Source organism: Nicotiana tabacum, chromosome 3, assembly GCF_000715075.1.
Source record: "Nicotiana tabacum cultivar K326 chromosome 3, ASM71507v2, whole genome shotgun sequence".
In the NCBI taxonomy this organism is placed as follows: Eukaryota; Viridiplantae; Streptophyta; class Magnoliopsida; order Solanales; family Solanaceae; genus Nicotiana; species Nicotiana tabacum.
Window position 1 is genome coordinate 136933839 of NC_134082.1, and position 10848 is coordinate 136944686.

Genomic DNA, 10848 nt, shown 5'->3' on the forward strand with positions numbered 1-10848 from the left:
AAAAACAAACATTCCATCTAGAAATTAAAGCAATTAGAATAACTTTTTCTCATTCTTATTTATTCCTTGCAATTCTTCCATTCATTTCTTTCTATTGAGTTGTATACTTGTGGTCAAAAGAATTTAACAGTGCAACTATGATACCAACAACTAAAGTTATAATCATCACGGAGCAACCCCAAAAGAGAATATACACCAAAAACATTATATACTTAAACATATTATATCTGTTACAAGCATATTTAATATTTGTACGTTATATGACAAATTAATATAATCATAAAAGAATATATTTAACTAACTTAACTAAAATGATCTATATTAAGATCAAGACTTTAAGATCAATTAAAAATTCATATAGTATATATTACATTAGATCAATATAACAGAACTAGAAATTACGACTTAAAGGAATTTCACATGTTAAACTATCTATTCTAATCTTCTGACGATAAACGTGATATCACTTAATTAATTTTTGTCAATATTATATTAGTATTAAATTCATTGCTTGACATTGCACGTGAGAAGAAATTAGTATTATTAAAAAATATGAATCATATTAAAGTAAGATTTAATTTATTTGAGCATGTTGGTCATTACGTTTCAACAAAATGATAATTGTCATCTTATTTTTATGTGTGTTCCCAATAATAAAAACTATGTATAATTAAATTAAATGAATCATATAATTATTGAATAACTTTTAGATGAAACTAAAATATCATAATTATATAATTTTTGCTACAAACAATCTGAAAATATAACACGATTCAAAACTAATAAAAATACATTAAATGAATCTAAAAACTTCTATATTTATTATTTTTCTAGCTTCATTTCTTATTTATTCATCATCATTTATAAAATTTCCAATCCCTTCCTGCTTGTAGCCTGTGATATAGATTATAAAGTGGTACATCTGTAATATATTTATTTGAAAATAGTCCACTATGAGACAATGCTTCGTCCAGAATTTTAATAATGATAAAATAGGAGTGGGAAGAAAGGTTAAGTAGTTTGCGGCCCTTTTTACCTCGGATACCTCAGGAAAATGCAAGCACTAGCTCTGACATCATGATAATATGCGAAATCACAAGTAATTTAGGGCAGAAAATGAGAAATCACTAGTAAATTGCTTGCTTGAAGATGTTTGATTGTTTGGTCCCCTTAATAATGCTTAAAAAAAAATAAACCAACATTACATGACTAGTCCTAATAAAGCTGTAGAAGCACAATGAATGAAAATGATGTAAACTAGCCTATAATTACAATGAAAAGGACTTAGTTTATTACAAGGTAGAACTATGTTCGATGGCAACAACTTTATCTTGCGGGTCAGGGTCTGCGCACGCGTTGCTGTGGGCGCGCGCGGCACTTGCTGTGTTGGCCTGAGGCTGGGCGCTGGTGCTTGGCATCAGGGTCCGTGCGCGAATTCTCCGCACTCATGCTAAACATACGCGACATGGGGGACAAAGACAAACTCTTCGCATTCATAGAAGGTTTGAAACCTCATGCCCGTATGGAACTACAGAGACAACGGGTAGACACCCTGCCCAAGGTCATTCAAGCTGCAGAATGCCTTGGCGATTATCATTTGGGATCTCAGTACGACAGGCCCCAGCCGTCTGTCCGAGGGGGATTCAACGGGAACCATCCCAGCAATGGTGGCCCAAGCAAAAGTGGGGGAGATCGGAGTGCATCCAAAACTAAGACACCTCCCTCCAGCAGCAACAGTGTTGCATCCATCAACAACAATCAGGGAGAAAGCCTCCCTCAGAATGCCGTCATTGCGGCGGGGCACATTGGAACAATGAATGCCCAAACATAAAGGTCAATGCTCATCAGACTGTCGAGGATGAGTCAGACGCATCAGACACATCAGAAGAAGACTAGGTAGGCGCCTTCAATGCAATTGCTGGCTCTATCTTGCATGCCTTAGCGAGGACCAGTGCATGTCCTCCTAAGAGAATCTCAGTCTCAATCACCAAGAAAGGGAAGGAAAAGATGGACGAGAGACCTCCTAAACAAGCGAGGACCCTAATGTTCGTCGAATTGAAAGTGAACGGCAAGCCCCTTCACGCATTGATAGACACGGGTGCCACCCACAACTACTTGTCGTCAACTCAAGTAGAGCGCCTGGGTCTTAATGTGAAAAAGAGCAAAGGCCGCGTCAAGGCTATCAACTCACCACCCCAGACATTGGGTAAAACGGCTACAAATGTCCTAGTGAAACTTGACCCATACAAAGGAAGCATCGACCTGCGCATCACAATCATAGATGACTTCGACATCATAGTGGGTTTGGAGTTCATGAGGCAAACCAACACCATACCGGTACCATATACCAACATGCTCCTGACGATGGGAGGAAATGGGGTCAAGCCCTGCACCATACCATGCTTTCCCATAAAGATGGTCGCTGAAAACATCTCGGCCATGTCTTAATGCGGACTCGCGAGGCTATTATTTTTTCCATGCAAATCATGAATAGCATATTACAGAGAAAATTGAAAGACGAAAATTATCAAAACACAAGATATCTAAATACTGCAAAAGGAAAGGAAAAAAACAAAGCTGAAAAAGGAAAAAAAAAATATCTAAGTTAAGCCAAATTGTTATCCTTTCTTTAGATTGCTATCATCATTATTATATATAATTTGTACATATAGAAATAAAATTTGAAATTAGAAGTACTTAATTCCAGTCCAGTTTTAACTTGTATAGCCAGACAAACTTAAACACGACTTGTGGAAAAGCCACTTAATTAAACATTGATAGCGTCCCCTGACGGTTGTCCACTATTTAATTTCTAAATTTCAACGACAAATTAAACTATTGAGAGATTCAAAGTAGTAACAAACAAACCACATTAGAGATTAACTGAAAATATACATTAATATTTAATTAGAAAGAAAAGTTGAGCATGTCCTTGCTTAAGCTTTCCATCATCTCTGCAGTCTCACATCCACAACTGGTGGCTGTGAACTTGTTATGGCTGGTGTCAATATTATGGAGCTTGAGTGGGCAAGTGGAAGAGATAGGCAAAAGTGGAATATTCTCACAGTTACATATTTCAATCATGTAGCCATCTGGGTCATGGAAAAACACCTGATCTACCTTTATGCCATTATCCTCTACCACTGCACTCACATATCTCATTCCCATTTCCTCCAACCTTCTCTTCACCACCTCAACATCAGTGCACTGTTTGGTTACATATATAGTGCGTTAAGAATTAATACTAATGAAACAAGCACTTCAAATTAAAGTGTATTTGAAATGTTACGTTATGTCTGATATTTGAACATGCGACCTAAAGCAATTTTCGAATCCCCTTTATTACTGTACTAGAGTTTTTCACATGTCAAGGAAATTCAACAACCTATATATAACCAAGAAACTAGGTTTAATTAGCCCTATTTGCACGATAAGGGGATTCAATTGAACCGCCTCTCCCCAAACTAGCTCGATCTTATTACACTGTTTGCATCATTTATGAATGAAATTAAAATTAAGTTTATAATTTACCTGGAAGGAAATGTGGTTATCCTTGGGATTAATGGGTCGAGGTTCATTGATGGCATCGTAATCCTCCATAGCTACGTTCTCAAGCAAGTGAATCCCAACTCCATAGTTGTACAACCTTTTAAACGTTAAACAAAACAGCTGAGGTACCTAAATATACTACTCGATCATGCTTATTAAAGAACTTTATTGTTATAGTATTGAGGTAATTATTATTGCTGTTGCATGTTGTAATATGGACGTGCTTTATTCTCCCATGATAAAAGAATAATGGTATGAATGGGCGCATAGCAAGATTATTTTTTACATTGGCCTAGAAGAATAATGTACATAAAACACTAGACATCAATGCATGAAATATAAGGAGTGAATCTTAGGTGAAAATAGAAAGAGGGTATATAGAGGCTAACCAGGCACCATGGAAATTGAAAGAAGAAGGGCGTTTAACAAGACAAAAGCCCAAGACATCTTCATAAAAGCGTACAGAATTCCAGACATCTCTCACCAACAAAGACACATGGTTGAGTGAAAGCAGAGGCAGTGCTTGGTAGCTGCTCATGACTTCCTCAATATCCACTATCATCTTGGATATGTTGTGTTTTATAGATGTTTTCTTTCTTACTATATTCTTAATTACTTGATGTGTTGTGGGTAATTAAGTCTAGATAGGGAGATTGGCTTATTTATAACAGCAGAGAGATCCTTTGATATACTTATAATAACTTGCAAGTGATTGTGTGTGAACTTTCCGAGAAAGTTCTTATCATGGAGTATAGGACAAGGATGTACCATGCATTAGGAAGCAACCTATTTTCATTTTGCCTCACCAAAGCACCAACCCCCAACTGTACCAAAATATTCTAGCCTGATTGCACGCGTCACATATATTTCACGTGTATTAAAAGGAGCAGAAATACTTGTGCAATAATCTGGCCATGACAAAAATACGGGGTCCTTACACAATTAGATGGTGCAAAGACTTCACTTTGTCTGATAATTAACAATATATATGTAGATTTATAGAATTCTAGCTTTTCTCGTCTTTACTGCAGAGTCTTCAGTGTGTTAATTTACATGGCCGCAGTAACCATCAACAAAGATTGAATGATTAAAATTAAATCAAACAGAAAAGATTATATGTTAAACATTGTTTACCCGTAAAACGGTACAATTGAATTTATAACGTGGTTTATAGACAAGCGAATCGATTTCACCCAAAAATAATAAGTAAATGAGAACAAAGATAGGGTTATCAAATGAAATTAAAGGAGATAACAAGTCTGACTAAGAACTTAGTCTTTCCGAGGACAAGAGTAGTGAATACAATGTTCAAGTGTTCAAATTGAGCGTAATAAGACAATAGATTATAGCTTTTTGTGTACCTAGTTTCTTGTCCTTACAATGGACGTTAATCCCCCTATTTATAGCTTGATTCAGGGAGACAAGATCCTCGAATCAAGCTCCTCTTGAATGAGAATAAAATTTTGATTGACGGGAGCATAACGGTTGGCTATAAATGGAGATTCTCTGTAATGGTTGCCCATTGAATATTACCCGATGACAATGCTTTGAATCTTTGTTACCGGTTGCTCTGTCTTCGGGATCTTTTCAGAAATGACTGCACGCTTCATCCGGTGCCAGTTGTTTGCTCACTCACACCGCACCAGTCTTTAGTTCCACGTATCACTCCGTCATTCGCCCAGCTGTCATAACCAATTTCATCCCATTCAAACATAATGAGCGAGTAAAGATCAAAATATCATAGTGAACTGAACCTTACTCATGTATCTTGTTACTGTACGTTGTTGCAAGTACGTCAATCGCAAATGGACAAAAGTACAAAAGCAAAACAAAGAAGACGAAGCAGAAAGAAGAGAACATGCTTAGATATTGGTTTTTCTACAACAATATTGATTCTGTTTCTCAGAGAAGAGGGGTTGCTCTAATGGTAAGCAACATTCACTTCCAACCAAGAGGTTGTGAGTTCGAGTCACCCCAAGAGCAAGATGAGGAGTTCTTAGAGGGAAGGATGTCGAGGGTCTATTTTGAAAACGATCCCTCTACCCAGAGTAGGGGTAAGGTCCGCGTAACCTTGGTTGCGCAAGGAGTGTTAGTGCTCCACATAAATTGAGGAAATGAACTCATGTAATCTCTTTATAGTAATCAATAACGCATGCATGGTAAATTCAGACGTCTTGATGTCAATGGAGACAATATATGCAAAGAAGAAGAATAGAAGGCAAACAAAAAGGTTTACTCAAAGTTTTTGAACGTCTACAACCTTAAAGTTGACCACAATTTAAGTGTAATGTGACGCGTTCGAATTCCAATATAGTACGTAATTATTTTTATTAATGCAACTTAGTTGTATTGCTTACCACTCTATTTCACTATTCGAAAATATGTAGCAGTAGGGGGAGGCTGGCGGCACCGCCAGCTCTAACGATTTCAAGATAATAATGTTATACGACCGAAAATAGCCCATTAAATTTCTTCAGCTAAAGAAAGGTCCATTTTCCATAATTTACTCCACACAATTATGAAATACAATAACAGGCGACCTAGTAGAGAATTTAACAGCTCCTTTCCGGTTCAGGAGTTTTTATTTTTTAATAATATTTTTGTTACTTGAATTATACACAATTTGACCTTATATAATTCTATTTTGTTTCAAATTATATACATAAAGCTACAATTTCACGTTTTTATTATTAAAACTTTATTGTTCGAGCAGCATCTACAAAATTAAGGATTTATTGGTTCTCTTTCTTTGAGTAAAATATGTTTATATTAGTGTTAAATTTTCTATTCACGTATTTATGTTAATACTTGATTTTTGCATTCATTTATTTGAATCAGTAGTTAAATTTTGCATTTATACTCAATCAATGAATCTTAGTTGAACATGGCATTCACCGTATTGCATTAGACTTTATGCTTCGACCTTTTGTCAAACTATTTTTTCTATTATTTTTTCATGCTCGCATATAATAAAATATTATAATATACTTGATGCGTATATAAATGCAATAAATATATAATAAAACTAGTAAAAACTGATGTCCTGCTATTCGAAATTAAGCATAAAAGTGGTTAAGCTAATGCAAATCCACTTGATTGTGCTAATTAGTACTAGAAAATGGAGTAACGAAAATAAAGAAATCAAAGTTTTCATCATAAAAAAATTAGAAGGATAAGAATATTTGAGTTTGAAATTAAAATTTATTTCATTTTAATTATGATTCAAAAAAGTCATATTTTGAATAAGATCACATAACTGAACTCTATTAAATAAATAAAACTATAAATTAAAAATATTTATAATAAAAATTAAAATAGAAGTATAGTGATGTTATTTAACTTTGAATTAGTTTAGGAAACAAAAGAAAATAAATAAATAAATAAATCTTAAGAATATTATTGATAAATTTAAAATTCTTTGTTATTCTTAAAGATAGTCTATACCTATCATAAAAGGAGGATAATAGGCTTGAATATTATGCAAAATAGCGCATCAAAAAAAAATCACATGGTTGTATGTGGACAAAGTTAATGAGCATTATATTGAACAAAACTTTTGAATTGAATGTGGTTAAGTTTTTCTATTTTAATTGAAGGATGTGGTTAATTTAAGTGATGGAATATAAGATGATTCTTGAAAATGCAATTCAATTTAGAATAAAACTTATTTGAGAGATGCACAAGTTTCTTAAATTATGGTAGGAAATGTCATAATTAATGTGTATAAGATCACGTAATTAAAGTCATAATATATAAAGTCGAAAATCAAAAAGGGATTTTTTTCCTTCCTATACAATATAAAACTTATTTATCAAATTGTACAAATATTGCATATTACCCGTGTCACGACCCAAAGTCCATTACAGGTCGTGATGGCGCCTAACACCGCTGTCAGGCAAGCCAACAATAATTAATCAACTTAATTACTCATTTTAGTATTTTGAAATCATAATTTCCTTACTTTTAAACAGTAAAAGATAGAACTTACAGAGTAAAAAATAATATGTTCGCAACTAAAATACTGACAACCCATAATCATTCCCAAAACCTGGTGTCACAAGTGCATGAGTATCAACTAGGAAATAAAATAAATATAGTATCTGTCCAGAATACAAGTTAGACAGGAAAATATAAATAACTCTGAAGGAGACTCTGTTGGCTGCGGATTGTAATATGGAATGTAGCTCACCTAAGTCCCTGCATTAACCATGCCTCTGCGCCCACAAGGCCATTAGACATATATGTACCTGCACAAAAATATGCAGTAAATTTAGTATGAGTACGTAAATCAATGCATACCCAGTAAATATCCTGTCTAACCTAAAAAAAGTAGTGATGAGGGGTCGACTCCGACATGTACTAAGGCTATCAATAAAATACCGATGATATAGTTAAGCATGGATTGTATAGAATGGTTGTAAACCCAATATCATGAAGTAAGTAAACATTAATTTGTTAATAAGAAATTTTCAAATTTATTTTCGTCATTTAGCAATTTATATCTCAAGCCAATGAAGCAATATCAAGTATTATTAATTCCAAAGCAACCAATTAAATCATGTTGAGACCGTATGACCCAATCCAACATAAATATTTAAATTGTGTACCGCCGAGGGTCGAATAGCACGAATCATAGATGTATCCATCTGCTATCGAGGCATTCGGCCTGCTCCAAAAAAGAGAAAATACATCTAAAACAACTAATTCAAGATTTATTAAGCGGCAATTATTCAAGGGAATACCAATTCTCATTAACAGTCAAGAAAAATGAAGTTTAACCTTTTAAAATTCTTTTCCCAGGTTTCGATATGATTTAAGCAATTAAATTAATAAATAGGTTGCAAATATCGCAGGTATACATGATTTGGGTCCTAGACTACCCGAACATAAGCCTAATAGTAGCGACGCACGGACTCTCGTGATCTCGTGCATGCGTAACCCCTACAAATAGAAGCACATATTAAATCAATTCACCTATGGGGTTAATTCCCTCTTACAAGGTTAGAAAAGAGACAATTACCTTGCTCTGAAATTCCATAACCGGCTCCCAAGCCCTTCTAACAACTCAAACTGATGCCCAACGTTCCAAAATAGTCAATAAATGTACAAACCCATAAATATATATTCTACTACTCATTATAATCCAATTTATAACAATTCTTAACTCCGCTCGAAAAGTCGATAAAAATCACCATCCGGCTCACGTGCCCGGATTTCAAAAAAAATTGAAGAAAAACTTTACCCATAGCACCACAAACTCAAATATATAGTTTATTCCAAATTTCATGTCCAATTTCGTGGTCAAAATTCATAAATACCAATTTCTAGGTTTTTCTTCAAAATCCCAAATTTCTACAAATTTTTCATGAATTTCTATGTTAAAATCAATGTATAATCCATATATTTAACTCACATTACACGGGAAATCACTTAGCTCTTGATGTCGATGGAACCCTTCCCAAAATGCTCTAAAACAACGCCTAAGTTCAAGTGAAAAATGAGTTAAGTCTCGGAATACAAACCCTTGCTCTAGTCGCAGATGTCGCATTTGCGACAAGGGGGTTCACAAATGTGACCTCCGCAAATGCGGACAAAGCATCGCAAAAGCGACCCCTAACAGGCCAGGCCTTCATCGCAAATGCGATACAGAGTTTGCAAATGCAAACTCTTCAGGCTTCGCAAAAGCGATCATACATTCGCAAATGTGATCCATTCCCTAGCAGCCCAAGTTCACAAATGCGAGGACTACCCCGCAAATGCGGTAGTCGCATTTGCGACCAAAATATCGCAAGTACTATGAAACTAGAACCAACACTCAAAATTCTTAACAAAATACTCCGAAGCTAATCTGAAACTCACCCAAGCCCAGAGACACCAAACCAAACATCCACACAAGTCTAAAAACATAACGCGAACTCGCTCGCGCAATCAAAACACCGAAATAACTTCTAAAACTACAAATCGGATGCCAAAACTCATGAAAATCACAATGAACTTCAAGAACTTCTAGAATCGCAACCAAGCGTCCGAACCATATCAAATCAACTCCAAATGACACCAAATTTTGCAGGCAAGTCCTAAATAACCCAACGGAGTTGTTCCAACTCTAGAAATCTCATTCCAACCCCGATATCACCAAAGTCAACTCTTGGTCAAACCTTTCAACCTTCCAACCTTCAATTTTTTCAACTTTCGCCGAAAATGCTTCAAATTATCCTACGAACCTCCGAATTCAAATTCGGACGTACACCTAAGACCAGAATTGCCATACGGCTCTATTCCTAGGCTCGGAATCCCAAACAGACATTGATAACATTGAAGATGCACTTCAACCCAAATTTATGAAATCCTTTTAAAATGCCAATTTTCTACAATAGGCGCCGAAACGCTCCCGGGGCATCCAAAACCCGATCCGAACATACGCCCAAGTACAAAATCATCATACGAACCTGTTGAAACCTTCAAATCCCGATTTCGAGGTCGTTTACTCAAAAATTAAACCTTGGTCAATTCTTCCAACTTAAAGCTTCCGAAATTAGAATTTTCTTCCTAAATCAACTCCGAACTTCCTGAAATTCAGTTCTGACCACACACACAAGTCATAATATTTGAAGTGAAGTTACTCATGGTCTCAAACCGTTGAACGATATGCTAGATCTCAAAACGACCGGTCGGGTCATTACAACTCGCCCTAAACAAGTTTCTGTTACAAATAATATACAGGCCATACTTAATGCCTTAAATTAGGGGATTCTCCTCTTTCCTTGTTTTTCTGCTGTCTTAATTGCTTGTAAAACAATCCAATTTCTAGTTGATTCTATGTATTTTTGTACCAAACACAAACTACACGTCATTTTTCTCTGCTAAAGATACGAAATGTGAAAGCAGAATTTCCGTACCATTCATCAAGTTTATACTCTTCTTGTTGTTATTAATTACGAGTATTATATTATTATTGTAATCCAGCAATAGGTTCTGATCAAATAGATACAATTTAAAATATTTGTACGCTTTTATTATTTGAGGACAGAAACAATTCTTTCTCTGGCTTTAAATTTTTTGAAATATTTTCTGTAATAGTTTACTCTAAATTTTTTATAAATATATGTACATTTTACTGAAGGAAGATGGAGTAATTGACGTCTTAATTTTTTATATTTACACTAGAACATAATTGATCGAAAAATTTCAGATGAAAAGAAAAGCTCGTGGAACAAGAAAATTGATCGAATAGTTCCTGATATTTATTTAGTAAAAATAGAATATTATTTTTATTTTATTCTACCACTTACTAATGAA

General features: G+C 34.8%; 1 protein-coding gene across 1 annotated transcript; it reads right to left on the minus strand.

Moving 5' to 3' along the window:
* Positions 1–1119: 1119 nt before the first annotated feature.
* On the minus strand, positions 1120–4210 carry LOC107773930 (glyoxylase I 4). The gene is made up of 3 exons (XM_016593364.2): positions 3939–4210; positions 3532–3646; positions 1120–3207 (listed from the first exon to the last, which is right to left on the minus strand). The coding sequence occupies exons 1-3, from the start codon at positions 4109–4111 to the stop codon at positions 2908–2910; spliced, it is 588 nt and encodes a 195-aa protein (XP_016448850.1). The 5' UTR covers positions 4112–4210; the 3' UTR covers positions 1120–2907.
* Between the last annotated feature and the right edge of the window lie 6638 nt (positions 4211–10848).

Bases quoted from the DNA above. Each gene is read 5' to 3' on its own strand.
- LOC107773930 (XM_016593364.2), bottom strand. From the start codon at position 4,111: ATGATAGTGGATATTGAGGAAGTCATGAGCAGCTACCAAGCACTGCCT. The intron at 3,647-3,938 runs GTTAGCCTCTAT...AACGTTTAAAAG, and splicing joins TTCAATTTCCATGGTGCCTG to GTTGTACAACTATGGAGTTG. The intron at 3,208-3,531 runs GTAAATTATAAA...GTAACCAAACAG, and splicing joins ATAACCACATTTCCTTCCAG to TGCACTGATGTTGAGGTGGT.